Here is a 14,235-nt window from a genome sequence, read left to right as displayed (position 1 = left end):
CACCCTGCTTTTCGTCCCAGGAGGCTTCAGGGAGGCCTGCTAGCCCAAAACAAGACATGGGGGGTTTTTTTGTGTGTCGCGCATGCCTGTGGGGGGGTCATGTCCATACACAGGGGACGGGCGCATTGCATTATGGGTATGGGCACACACCGCTGTCACACACTCGCACTCATACGTTTTCAGCATCACTGATTTAGTTTAATCAAAAGAAGGAGTAGGGGGTGACATGGTAGCAGTTCTGGCTGGAGAATTCTGGGAATTGAAGTCCACACATCTTAAAGTTGTCGATGTTGAATACTCTTGTTTAGAGCAACAAGAAAAGAAAAGAAGACATTTTTAAGAATCCCATAAAAGTAGTCCTTGACTTATGACCACAATTTAGCCCAACCTTTCTGTTGTGAAGTGAAACATTTGTTAAGTGAATTTTGCCTCGTTTTACAACCTTTCTTGCCGGAGCTGTTAAGTGAATCACCGCAGGTATTAAGTTAGTAACACAGTTGTTAAGTGAATCTGGCTTCCCCATTGACTTCGCTTGTGAGAAAGTCACAAAAAAGGGACCACATGACCCCAGGAAGATACAAGCGTCATAAAGATGAGTCGGTTGCCAGGCCTCTGAATTTTGTCTCACACGACCACGGGAACGTGTCAACGGTTGTAAGTGTGAAAAAGAGTCTTAAGTTACTTTTTCCAGTGCCGATGTAACTTTGAATGGTCACTAAATGAACTGTTGTAAATTGAGAAAGACCTGTATTTGAAATAGGGGTTTTCATTTGGTCCTACCTCATATGAAGGGCCTCTTGAGCACCGGAGGAGCTGAGGTCGGACAGAGAGTCCGAACTGACGGAGACCGGAGAGATGGATTGCTCTTTTTCTTCCAGCAAATCAATTTTCACCAAGGAGCTCGTCTCATCTTCAGAGTTATCCTCCGAAATGGAGCCGATGATGAAATGGGAATGTAAATTCAGCTCCAGAAGCTTCTCGTCCAGAGGTGGTTTGTTACTCATCGTGCCGGCCAAGAAGGTTTGTACCGCTAAGAAGAAAACCAAAACGATATAAGCTTGTTAACTGTAATAAATATGATTAAAGGTAAAAGTTCCCCTCGCACATATGTGCTAGTCCAGTGTTTCTCAACCTTGGCGACTTTAAGTCCTGTGGACTTAAAGTCGCCAAGGTTGAGAAACACTGTGCTAGTCATCCCCACGTCTAGGGGGCGCTGCTCATCTCCATTTCAAAGCCGAAGAGCCAGCGCTGTCCGAAGACATCTCCGTGGTCATGTGGCCGGCACGACTAAACGCCAAGGGCGCACAGAACCTTCCCACCAAAGGTGGTCCCTATTTTTCTACCTGCATTTTTACGTGCTTTTGAACTGCTAGGTTGGCAGAAGCTGGTATAAGTAACAGGAGCTCACTCCGTTACGCAGCGCTAGGGATTCGAACCACCGACCTTTCTGATCGACAATGTCAGCGTCATAGCCACTGAGCCACCGCGTCCCTTTAAATATGATTACTAACATTCTATTTGTAGTAAAAGAAACTATATGGAGAATTTGATTGGCATTAAAAATAATTGAAATACTGAACAAGATAATAATGAAAGATTAGAATTTGATAAAAAACATGTGTATTATTTTTAGAATTATATAACTTGTCAAATATAAATATGATGAATATTATTTATATGTGATTAGAAAGGGGATATTTTTTTAATATAATAGTGGCACAATTAAAAATTAGAAAGGGGATAAACAATGGAAGGTTATAATTTAATATAAATCTGTGTATTACTATCAGAACTAGATAAGTCTGTTAAACACGAATATGATTATTAATGTTTTATTTGTAGTAAAACCAATTTCGTTGTATTTAAGTACAATGACAATAAAGATTATACTTATACTTATAAAAGGAGTGATATTTAGAATATGGAGATTAGCATAAAATAATATATTGAAATAGCAAGCAGCCAAGAATGAAGAATTATAATTTAACAAAATATGTGTATTATTAATAAAATTCTATAAGATTAACAACTATATAAAATATGAAGAATATTGTTATATTTGTACTAAAATGTAAGACACTCTGGTCCATACTGTTCATACAATACGTTTGGGGGGGGGTGAAGAACACCCCCCCCCAAAAAACCCCACCTGAGTTTTAAGAAGATTAATGTTTTTCATTTTTCAAAAGTTAAAACACGTTTTCAAATTACAGGTAGTCCTCGACTTACGACCGCAATTGAGCCCAAAATGTAAGTTATTAACTGAGGTATCTGTCGTGGGGTTTGTCCCATTTTACAACTTTCCTTGCCACCTTTCTTAAGTGAATCACTGCCATTTTTAAATTAATAAGACGGCTGTTAAGTGAATCTGGTTTCCTCATTGTTTGTCAGAAGGGTGCAAAAGGCGACCACATGATTCCAGGAGACAGCAAGCAACATAAATGTGAGTTGTCAACCATCCAAATGTAAATCATGTAAGTGTGAAAAATGGTCATGTCACTTTTTTCAGTGCCTTTGTAGCTTTGAACGGTCACTAAATGAACTCTTGTAAATCAAGGACTACCTTTATTGGTAGACTTCAACTTATGACAACAGCTGGAGTCAGAATTTTGGTAATTAAAAGACGTGGTCACTAAGAGAATCATTATCTAAAACGTATGAAGAACGGTTGCAGGAACTGGGCATGTCTAGTTTAATGAAAAGAAGGACTAGGGGAAACATGATAGCAGTCTTCCAATATCTCAGGAGATGTCACAATGAGCAGGGGGTCAAAGTATTTTCCAAGGCACCTGAGGGTAGAACAAGAACCAATGGGTGGAAACTAATCAAGCAGCTGTTGTAAGTATGAACCTGTTGCCAGGTATCTGAATATAAATCATGTGACCATGGGGATGCTGCAATGGTCATAAGTGTGAAAAATGGTCACAAGTCATTTTTTTCAGTGCTGTTGTAACTTTGAATGGTCACTAAATGAACTGTTGTAAGTGGAGGACTATCTGTACTGCACTAGCCTTTTTATTTTCCTTCTATAACTGAAATATCCCCTTTGCGACAAAACTGAGAAAGAATTTTAAAAATTGTCTCCTTAATTCCTTTCTCTTACATATTAACCCAAATATGCCCAGATCAGGGGTCAGCAACCTGTGGCTCTGGAGCCGCATGTGGCTCTTTCCTCCCTCTGCTGCAACTCCGTCACTGCTCGGCGCCACAATTTTGAGAGGAGCTTCTGGTGCGGGAGGAGAGAAGCACAGTGTGCCAGGAGAAGACTCTATGGCAAGGGGAGGGTTTTCCAGTTGTCTCCACAATTGTTAGGGCTTTCGGTTAGGACAGGTAGAGGAAAAAGAAGGCTGCACTAGGAGGAGACTCTGTGGTGGGGGAACCGGACTTCCAGTTGGCAGAGGAAAAAGAAGGCTGCGCTAGGAGGAGACTCTATGGTGGGGGAAACGGACTTCCAGTTGGCAGAGGAAAAAGAACGCTGCGCTAGGAGGAGACTCTATGGTGGGGGAACCGGACTTCCAGTTGGCAGAGGAAAAAGGACGCTGCGCTAGGAGGAGACTCTATGGTGGGGGAACCGGACTTCCAGTCAGCTCCAGAATTGAACGGGGGGCTTCCGGTTAGGACCTTTGTGGCTTATTGATTGCTTAAGGTTGCTGATCCCTTAGATCTTTCCATTGTGTTTCTGAATACACATCAGTATATTATAATACCATTCCAAACTTCAACAGATTAATTTGGCAGAATGGAATGGAAGTGGGGAAAACCGTCATAAATCAGTTTTGTTAGGACCGTTGTCACTTCGAATGGTCACTGAATGAACTGTTGCAAGTTGAGGACTACCTGTGTTTGAAGCCACAGAAGAAGATCAAACCAGAAGGCCCCAAGAATTTTTGATTGTGACTGACCTCCAATAATTCTTGTTATCCGAGTTGCGATCCACAGCCAAAATGAACTGAAAGAGAGAGAGAAAAAAACACGGTTAGACAGAGGTCAAATTACAATACCTAGAATATCACAAAACTAATATTTGAGGGGCTGCCATAGAGAGGAGGGGGTCAAGCTATTTTCCAAAGCACCTGAAGGCCAGACAAGGAATAATGGATGGAAAATGATCAAGGAGAGATTCAACCTGAAAATAAGGATAAATTTCCTGACAGTGAGAACAATGGAACAGAAGTTGCCTTCAGAAATTGTGGGAGCTTCATCACTGGAGCTTCATCATCAAGAAGAGACTGGATTAAAAGGCGAAAGATTTATACGATCTGAAGAGAAACCAGAGTAAATTTAGTGCCAAATTGTTGGAAATGTGATTATGAATCAGGCACATACTACCATTTAGTCATGCCGGCCACATGACCACAGAGACGTCTTCAGACAGCACTGGCTCTTCAGCTTTGAAACGGAGATGAGCATCGCCCCCTAGAGTCGGTAACGACTAGCACATATGTGCAAAGGGAACTTTTACTTTAATGTATGTGTGTGTGTGTACACACAAACAAACACACACACTTATTTTTTTTTATTCCTCTTCCTTTTTCCCTTTTATCTTTGTTTGTATTTTAATGGCTGGCTTTAAATTTTACTATTTAATAAAGATATCATTATGACAAATGAACAAGTATCTACAAGTACTGCTACCAAGCCGTCAACACAACTCCACCGGGTTCCAGCCGTTGAATTTTACTTACTCATCAGCTCCCACAACACAGACACACACATGCAGAGGATTTCCTTAACCAGTTCTGGACCACCCACACAAAACTTAAAGAGTCGGGGACCTCACCTTTCAAGATCCTTGGCTAAGATGCCTCTCACAAGAATCGCTTACAGCAGGACTTTTATAGATGGAGACTTTCAGGCAAGGCGAAAAGCAAACCCACTCAGCATTTCTCAACTTTGGTGACTTCAGCTCTGTGGACTTCAGTTCCCAGAATTCTCAATATGGCCATGGCTGAGAATTCTGGGAATCAGACTGACTGGGAATCAGTTGTGAAAGTAACTGACAGATGACATATAGTGCTTAAAGTGTCCAATCTTGGAAACTTTTAAGACTTTGTGGACTTCAATTCCCAGAATTTCCCAGCCAGCCATCTTAGTGGATGATGACTTAAACATGAGTCAGCAGTGTGCAGCAGCATCCCAAAAGCTAATACAATCCTTGGTTGCGTGTGTGTGTCTCCAACGAAACATCATTTTTGTGCAATCCATCTGCCTGTGGCCTTTTCTGCAAATGTAGCCATAGCCTAGGATGAGCACTAGAAGGCAGTGCAAATCTCCCAGCCTGACGTTCACTCAAACATGCTCAACCTGTTCGTGCCTGCCTACAGACAACCACACAAGTTACAGCATGAGGCACTGCAACAAACATCGCAATATCCAAAGTTCCCACTCTGTTAGTGACTAGCAAGCATCCCAGTCCATAGGGGTCTATCTGTGCCAGTTAAAACCCGGCACGCACAATTTTTCTTTACAAACGCGGGTAGCTCGACTTTGCCACCGCTTCACATTCTCTACCTCCTGGCTGGCAAATTCTGGGAGTTGAAATCCACGCGTCTTAAAGTTGCCAAGGTTGGAAAACACTGGATTAAAGACCACCATTGAAAAGAAAGCTAAAAGGAGTCACCCTAACTCTGATCTCAGAAGATAAGTCAGGGCCCCTAAAAATGAAAATATTCTTGAAAGAGTCTCTTTTCCAGGTTAAGTCATCTACAATTTCAGCACTCAGATGTAATGGATGCCATTATGTAAATCCCTAAAAAGAACTGGAAGCAGAGGCACCAGTGACATAGTAAAAGGAATGATAGGTAGAATTTGATTGGCATAAAAATGTGTGTTTCCCTGAAAATAAGACACGGTCTCATTTTCTTTTGACCCCCTTGGCCTTATTTTCGGGGAGGTTTTATTGTTTTTGAGGTGCAGCGAGCGTGGTCACCTCATCGTGCTGCTGTATTGCAATATTTTCAGGGGAGGGCTTATTTTAGCACATGTGCTCAAAAGCCCAATTGGACTTGTTTCTGGGAAAGTCTTATTTTCAGGAAACAGGGCAACACATTGAATTATTGAACAAGACAATAAGGAAAGATCATAATTCAACAAAACATGTGCATTGTTATTATTATTATTAACAACTTAGGGCTGTGATGGCAAACCTATGGCCAGCGTACACATGCACACTGGCCTTCTTTTGAGGCCATTTTTCGCCCTCTGTAGGCTTTCTTGAAGCCTCTGGAGCACGAAAAACCAGCCTACGGGCAAATCAGAAGTTCAGGAACGAAAGGCCTTCAGGGGCCTTCAGGAAGCTTCCCTAAAGCCTCCGGAGGGCAAAAAACGATCCTACGAGCAAACCGGAAGTCACTTCCAGTTTGTCCATTCCCAAACTTTGCCCATAGGGCCGGTTTTTCGTGCTCCGGAGGCTTCAGGGAAGCTCCTGGAGCCTCCGCTGGACTTCCGGAAGGGGCAGGGGGAGGTTGTTTTCACTCTCCCCAGGCTCCTATAAAGCCTCTGGAGCCTGGAGAGGGCGAAAAAAAGGACGTGAAAAATGGGGGGGAGCTGGTCATGCGCGCGTGCACGCTGGGATTGTGCGCATAGCATTATGGGTGTGGCACGCCCGCACACGACCCCCCTTTGCTCCCCCCACTTTTGGCACGCCAGCCAAAAAAAGGTTCATTATCACTGTCTTATGGGTGGGGGAAATCAGGACTGTCAATACGGAAATTGCAAGCGGTTGAACCGGAGCCAAACTTTTCTGAATTTTCAACTGATGACGGGGAAGGAGAAGGTGGCCTCTAAGGAAATGAAAGGTTTTGCACGATACGCCACCGTTTCTTTCAGGGAAGGACATTACGGATCCCAGAACACTGCTTCAATGCTTCTCCACACGACAAAGGAGGCTGTGTTTGCAATAACGTCGCGGCAGTGGGTAAAGATTCATGTAAAATGCCAGGCTGGATGAGTCACAAGATTGCCAGGAGGAATATCAACAACCTCAGATATGCAGGCAATATCACTCTAATGGCAGAAAGTAAAGGGGAACTAAAGAGCCTCTTGATGCAGGTGAAAGAGAAGAATGTTGGCTTAAAACTCAAAGAAACTAAAATCATGGCACCCAGTCCTAACACTTCTTGGCAAAAAGAAGGAGAAAGAAATGGAAGCAGTGACAGATTATATTGGGGGGGGAGCAGTGGTAGGATTCAAATAATTTAACAACCGGTTCTCTGCCCTAATGACCAGCTGGGTAGGCGGGGCTCAGTGGTCATGTGACTGGGTGGGCGTGGCCAACTCAAGGTCACTCAAGTCAATGGGCGCTTCGCCTTAGCTGTTACAATGTAATAAGGGTTAACCGGAGAGGCAGTTTCTGTAAGCAGGGCAATAAAGATGAGGCTAGAAACAACACCAGAACGTTTCCTTCCTGCCTTCCTTACAGGATTAGCCCTGCAAAGTGGAAAAAAACAAAATAAGATTTCTTCCAACAACCGGTTCTCCGATCTGCTTAGAAAGTTAATAACTGGTTCTCCCGAATAGGTACGGACTGGCTGAATCCCACCACTGCGGGGGGGGGGGGGGGGTGGGGGCTCCAAGATCACTGCAGACGGTGTCTACAGCCATGAAATTGAAAAATGCTTGCTCCTTGGATTGAAAGCTATGGCAAATATTAAAAAACAGAGACATCACCTTGCCAACCAAGCAGAGGTGGGTTTCTACCAGTACAGACTGGTTCGGCCGAATAGGTAATAACTTAGCGGCCTGGGTCCCTGGAACCGGTAGCAACCCAGGCATGCCACGCCCCTGAACCAGTTCTCCTATGGTGGCGCCATCTTGCTTTTCAGTTCTGCGCATGCGCAGAAAAATGTTCCTTGCAATTTTTTTTTCGCTTTTAAAGGTTTTGCCCATGCGCAGACCTTTTTATTTGCAAATGCACTTGTGCATGGAGCGCGACATTTTTGCAGACACTGAACTTGCAGTCATGCCACCAGTGACCCAGCCCCGCAACAAAGATCCGAATAGTAAAACCTATGTTTTTTTCCCAGGAGTAAGGTATGGCTGTGAGTGTGCGCAGAGATTCTCAGCATCCAGGTCATGGTGGTCCCAAAGGTGCTTTTTCGTTTTCTTTGAAGATGTTCCACTTCTCATCCAAGAAGCTTTTCCAGTTCTGACTGGATGGTGGGGAAATGGAAGGATTTATATCCCTTGCAGACAGCTGGTCATTTGCATCCTTTTAGAGCTGGGGTCCTCAAACCTTTTAAACAGGGGGCTGATTCACAGCCCCTCAGACTGTTGGGGGGGGGGTGAACTGGCTGGATGGGCGTGGCTAAGGGGGTCATGTGACTGGGTGGGCGTGGCCAACTTAGCAGTCCATTTTGTCTTTGTCCTTGCTGTATTCACCGACCCTCCGCTGGATCACATGGCTGTTAAAAATACATCCTGAAAGGCTGTTTTTAAAGCGTTTTTAAAGACTTTTAAAGCACTACTTTACAATCAGCAGCAGCCACTCCCCTACTCGCCCACCAGCCCTGGATCACGTGGCTGCACTGGCGAGATCACCCCTCGGTCAGCTGGTCCTCCCCAGCATCCTTCGGCCATACCTTCAGCACAGCGGTGGGATCAGAAGTGCAGCTCAACCAGTGAAATAACTAATCAGAAGCGCAGCTGAAGTGGATGCTCGCTGGAAGAGAAGGCCGACTGTGAGGAGCGAGGCTGAATCTGGATACTTTGCTTTGGCGGGCCGTATCTTGGCCCGTGAGCCATAGTTTGAGGATCGGTGTTTTAGGACGTCATTGAGGCCACTTGGAGGTTCATCTGTGTCCTCAGGATCACCTGAATACCTGTAGCCTGCAGTTTTTCTCTCTGGAAATATGACTATATGGAGAGTTGGATCCTAAAGTGTTTATAGCCGTGATGGCAAACCAGTGGCACGGGTGCCACAGGTGGCATGCACAGCCACATATGAGGGCACACGAGGCGTTGCCCTATGTCAGCTCCAGTGCGCATACCCGCGCTGGCCGACTGATTTTCAGCTTTCTGCAGGGCGGGGGAGGCCGTTTTCACGCTCCCCAGGCTTTGGAAACAAACTTCTGGTAGGCCTGTTGGGCTTTTTTTTGCCATTCACAGGCTCTGGAGGTTTTCCTAAAGGCTGGGAAGGGTGAAAAATGGCCCAACGGGCCTACCGGAAGTCTGGAGACATCAGTGAGGCCGGCACGCATGTGGCAGGCCATTGCATTATGCGTATGGGGACACACATGTGTGCTATTGCGCATGCCTGCACCCTTTTGCTACCCGAGCAGAAAAACGTTTGCCATCACTGGTCTATAGAAATTCTCAATCCAAATGAAATACAATAGAAGGGGAAATAATATAAGGTGAGCGGTATCGATTGATAATTGCTATTAGAAAGAACAGGAAGCTCCTGTTCGTATTGTATTGTGTAAATGTGGTGTACGTCTAGGCTTTGTGTGTGTGTATTTTACATGTTTGTTAATAAAAAATAAAAAAAATAAGAATCAACTCCTTTAAAAAAAAAAAAGAAATTCTCACTCAATACGACATAAGGATTCAGTGTTAATGGAGGATTTTAGAAATAGCAAATGAAATGCCAGTGTGTGGTTATGTATTAAAACTTGGTATATTTTATGATGAAGGACCTTTAAGCAATTATAGTCAGATGAAAATGGAGGTATGATAGCAATAGCAGTTAAGACTTATATACCGCTTCATAGGGCTTTCAGCCCTCTCTAAGCGGTTTACAGAGTCAGCATATTGCCCCCAACAACAATCCGGGTCCTCATTTTACCCACCTCAGAAGGATGGAAGGCTGAGTCAACCTTGAGCCTGTGAGATTTGAACAGCCGAACTGCAGAACTAGCAGTCAGCTGAAGTAGCCTGCAGTGCTGCATTTAACCACTGCGCCACCTCGGCTCATACCGTCATGATGACGGTAACATGTATAAATATCTGAGTTAAAATACTTGAGTTAGTATGAATTGTGTTTGTTGACGGTGGAAGAGATGCACAAAAGTCTTTTTGTAACCAACTGATGCACTTTCTACAGTATGTAAAGAAGGATGTGTTTGTTTTGAAAATTAAAAAAAAAATATTTAAAAAAAAAGAAATTCTCACTCATCCAGGTTGTCCCAAAGATGCTTTTAGATTTAGATTTAGATTTGTTTTATTTATATGCCGCCCTTTTCCGGGAGGGACTCAGGGCGGCGAACAACTCAAAGGGGGGAAAGGGAACATAGAACACAATACAAGCAGTTAAAATAGCCAAGAATCACACAGCCACACAGGTTGAGAGGGGAGGGGAACTCGTCAACCCCAGGCCTGCCGGCACAGTCAGGTTTTGACGGCTTTCTGGAAGGCCTGGAGAGGGTTGAGGATGCGGATCTCCGCGGGGAGTTCGTTCCAAAGGGCCGGAGCTGCCACAGAGAAGGCCCTCCCCCGGGTAGTAGCCAGATGGCATTGGCTGGTGGACGGAACCCGGAGGAGGCCGACCCTGTGTGATCTAACGGGTCTTTGGGAGGTAATTGGCAGCAGGCGGTCTCTCAAGTACCCAGGTCCAATACCACGAAGGGCTTTGTAAGTTACGACTAGCACTTTGAAGCGTATCCAGAGACCGATCAGTAGCCAGTGCAGCTCGCGAAGGATAGGTGTAACGTGGGTGTACCGAGATGCACCCACAATCGCTCGCGCGGCTGCATTCTGGACGAGTTGAAGTCTCCGAATACTCTTCAAAGGCTGCCCCATGTAGAGCGCAAAAGGCAACTGGATTTTCAAAAGGCAACTGGATTTCACAGGAAGGAAATCAACGCTAACTGTTCTTTGGAAGGTCAGATCCTGAAGTTGAAGCTCAAATACTTTGGCCACCAAATGAGAAGGAAGGATTCATTGGAAAACACGCTGATGGTGGGAAAGATGGAAGTCCAAAGGAGAAAGGGATGGCGAAGTATGAGATGGCTATAGATTGTGTTATCGAGGCAATGACCATGAATTTGCCTCCAGAGATAGTCGATAGTGGAGGATTTGGAGAAGGGGCTGGAGGTGGAGTGCTGGGGTCCTCGGATCGCAAAGAGTCAGGCATGACTGAACAACAAGTCGATAAAAAAAAAAATAAAAAAAAAAATCTTGTGACCCTCTGGATGAATCCATCATTCGGGTCTATTTCATTAATGTTTAATTTAAAGGTATAAGAACCCTCCCTCCCCCACTCAACACTGATTCTACACTCTGGGCAGCGCACAGATTAAAAAACATTCAATTTCTACAACAAAAGGTAAATATTATAGCAAGAGCAAACATATCCTGACCAGAACAAACATTGTACGTACAGGAGATGGACACACCCGGAGAAACACACCAAAACAGATTTTTCAGGGATTATTTTAAAGTTTGCAAGGTTGTGGGGAGTGGGGGGGGGGGTCTGAAATTCCAAAGAGATGTTATTCAGAAAGGACTCACTTCCCAGGCCTTATCAGAGGACATTGTTTAATAGCTGGGACATGAAAACAAAGCTCCTCTCTTGGAATTTTACAGGATGGTCATAAATGATGGGAGAGAGGCTGCTCCAGTGGTGGGTTTCAAAAAATTTTGGAACCTCTTCTGTAGGTGTGGCCTGCTTTCTGGGTCCACTGGTGGAACCTCTTCTAACCGGTTCGGTAGATTTGACGAAGCGGTTCTACCGAACCGGTGTGAACTGGTAGGAACCTACCTCTGGGCCGGTCCCTCAGACAGGCCGGTCCTAAACCAGGAGTCCCCAATCCCCGGTCCATGCCAGAAACCAGGCTGTGCAAACAAGCAAAGTCCCATCCATGGAATGCAGGCAGCATGTAAAACCGTGCCCCTTCCAGTCCACTGAAAAACCACTCTCGGTGGAATTGGTCCCTGGTGCCCAAAAGGTTGGGGAGCACTGCCCTAAGTCATGAAGGGCTTTAAGGATGATACCTAGAACCAGCTGATCTGGAGCCAGCTGATAGCCAATGAAGCTCCCATAACAGAGGTATTACATGCAGCGGTGGGTTTCACATTTTGTTACCATGGGTTCGCTGCGGGCACACACACACCCTTTCACGCATGCACCCGGCCTTCCATGCATGCACTTTGCTCACACATGGGCCTTCCACACACGCGCCCGGCCTCAAAAAATGTGTCTAAATAGGACAGCATAGAGCCAAGGTGGGTAGTGCCTGCGATTTTCGCTACCAGTTCAGGCGAACTGGTCCGAAGCGGCTGAACCCCACCTCTGATGACACGGTTGTATCAAAATGCTTCCATACCTGCGTGTGTGGCTTTACAGGTAGTCCTCGACTTACAACTATTTGTTTAGTGACTGTTCAAAGTTACAACAGTGCTGGAAAAAGTGACTTATGACCATTTTTCACACTTACGACCATTGCAACATCCCCATGGTCACGTGATCAAAATTCAGCTGCTTGGCAACTGGCATGGATTTATGCCGGTTGCAGTTGATGGTCATGTGATCCCCTTTTGCAACCTTCTGGCAAGCAAAATAAAAGGGGAATACAGCTTCACTTAACAGCCGTGATACTAACTTAACAATGGCAGTGACTCACTTAACAACAGTGGCAAGAAAGGTCATAACATGGGCCAAAGCTCACAACAGTTGTCTCGCTTAGCAATGGAAATTTAAGGCAAAGTAATAGAAATGGAAATAGAAACAGAATTCTTTATTGGCCAAGTGTGATCAGACACACAAGGAATTTGTCTCCGGTGCATAAGCTCTCAGTGTACATAGTACCCATAAGTGATAAATCATGATCATAATCATCGTAAAAATACATTCATCATAAATCATAAGAGTCAATATGGTGATAGTCATAGCAATCAGCATAAATCATACTAGGAAACTAAATAAAAATATAAATTGTAATGATACAAGCAACATGGTTATAGTCATAAGTGGCAAGAGATAGGTACTAGGAAAGAAATAGTAATACAACCTTACTAAATAGTTTGACAGTGTTGTGGGAATTAGTTGTTAAGCAGAGTGATGGCATGGGGGAAAAAACTGTCCTTGTGTCTAGTTGTTCTGGTCATTTTGTGGTTAGGAGTTGAAACAATTTATGTCCAGGATATGAGGGGTCCGTAGATATTTTCACAGCCCACTTTTTGACTCGTGCAGTGTACAGGTCCTCGATGGAAGGCAGGTTGGTAGCAATTGTTTTTTCTGCAGTTCTAATTATCCGTTGAAGTCTGTGACTGTCTTGTTGGGTTGCAAAACCCAACCAGACAGTTATAAAGGAGCAGATGACAGACTCAATGATTCCTCTGTAGAACTGAATCAGCAGCTCTTTAAGCAGTTTGAGCTTCCTGAGTTGGCCCAGAAAGAACATTTTTTGTTCTGCTTTTTTGATGACGTTTTTGATGTTAGGTGTCCATTTTGCGATATGATAGAACCTAGAAACGTGAAGGTCTCTACTTGATATTGTGTTGTCTAGTATTGTAAGAGGTGGTAGCATAGGAGGGTTTCTCCTAAAACCTACTATCATTTCTACAGTTTTGAGTGTAGGTCGAAAGCTATCTGTATTCTGAACCAGCTGTAGCTTCCAAGGGACAGCCCCGTGCAGAATGTTTTGCAATAATCTACTACAAAGTTACCCTAATTCCTCTTTTAACTCCGTCCCCAGATTTTGCCACTCTTTCCCCTACAAGAGGGTGTCAAACTCTGTTTCATTGAGGGCCGCATCAGGGTTGTGTTTGACCTTGAGGGGCTCGACATCACTCGTGTTGGGGGCGCCTTTGGTGGCCCGCACACTCTGCTAGCGAAAACGGGCTCCCAAGCTCCGTTTTCGGCTGCAACAGCCTCCAGGAACCCACTGCCAGCGAAAGTGTGGCCCTCCCGAGCTCCATTTCCGCTGGGAGAGGCACCATAGGACAGTCTTTTGCTGTCTCCAGGGCGGCCCCATGGGCCAGATCTATGCACCCCGCGAGCCAGATCTGCCCCGCAGGCTTTGAGTTTGACACCCCTGCCCTACAGAATCACAGGCTCAAACCTTGATCATGCTATGGCCAATTTTGGACCTCCCTTTTGAGAAGCTACATACCTCCCAATGGCCGATAAGAACTCACAGGCTAGGCCTCCTCCGGGTGCCGTCGGCCAGACAATGCCGGCTGGCGACCACTCGGGGGAGAGCCTTTTCTGTAGCTGCTCCGGCTCTGTGGAACAATCTGCCCGCAGAGATCCGGACCCTTCCCACTCTCGCGGCCTTCCAAAAAGCCACCAAAACC

At 45.0% G+C, this 14,235-nt stretch overlaps 1 protein-coding gene across 3 annotated transcripts in view; it reads right to left on the bottom strand.

Moving 5' to 3' along the window:
* ACACA (acetyl-CoA carboxylase alpha) overlaps positions 1 to 14,235 on the bottom strand; it is a 308,466-nt gene that overhangs the window by 279,370 nt on the left and 14,861 nt on the right. For 2 of the 3 annotated variants that reach the window (XM_032214921.1, XM_032214922.1), the window contains exons 2-3: positions 3,903 to 3,949; positions 781 to 1,030 (exon numbers count right to left, since the gene is read on the bottom strand). In XM_032214921.1, coding sequence (XP_032070812.1) covers positions 781 to 1,030; positions 3,903 to 3,949 — 297 coding nt within the window. Of the gene's footprint in view, positions 1 to 780; positions 1,031 to 3,837; positions 3,950 to 14,235 lie in introns of all 3 variants that reach the window. The other variant, XM_032214923.1, reaches the window with a different exon arrangement.

Source organism: Thamnophis elegans, chromosome 4 (assembly GCF_009769535.1).
Source record: "Thamnophis elegans isolate rThaEle1 chromosome 4, rThaEle1.pri, whole genome shotgun sequence".
Lineage (NCBI taxonomy): Eukaryota > Metazoa > Chordata > Lepidosauria > Squamata > Colubridae > Thamnophis > Thamnophis elegans.
Note: the sequence above shows the minus strand (reverse complement) of the source record. Positions and strands in the feature narration are given on the sequence as shown.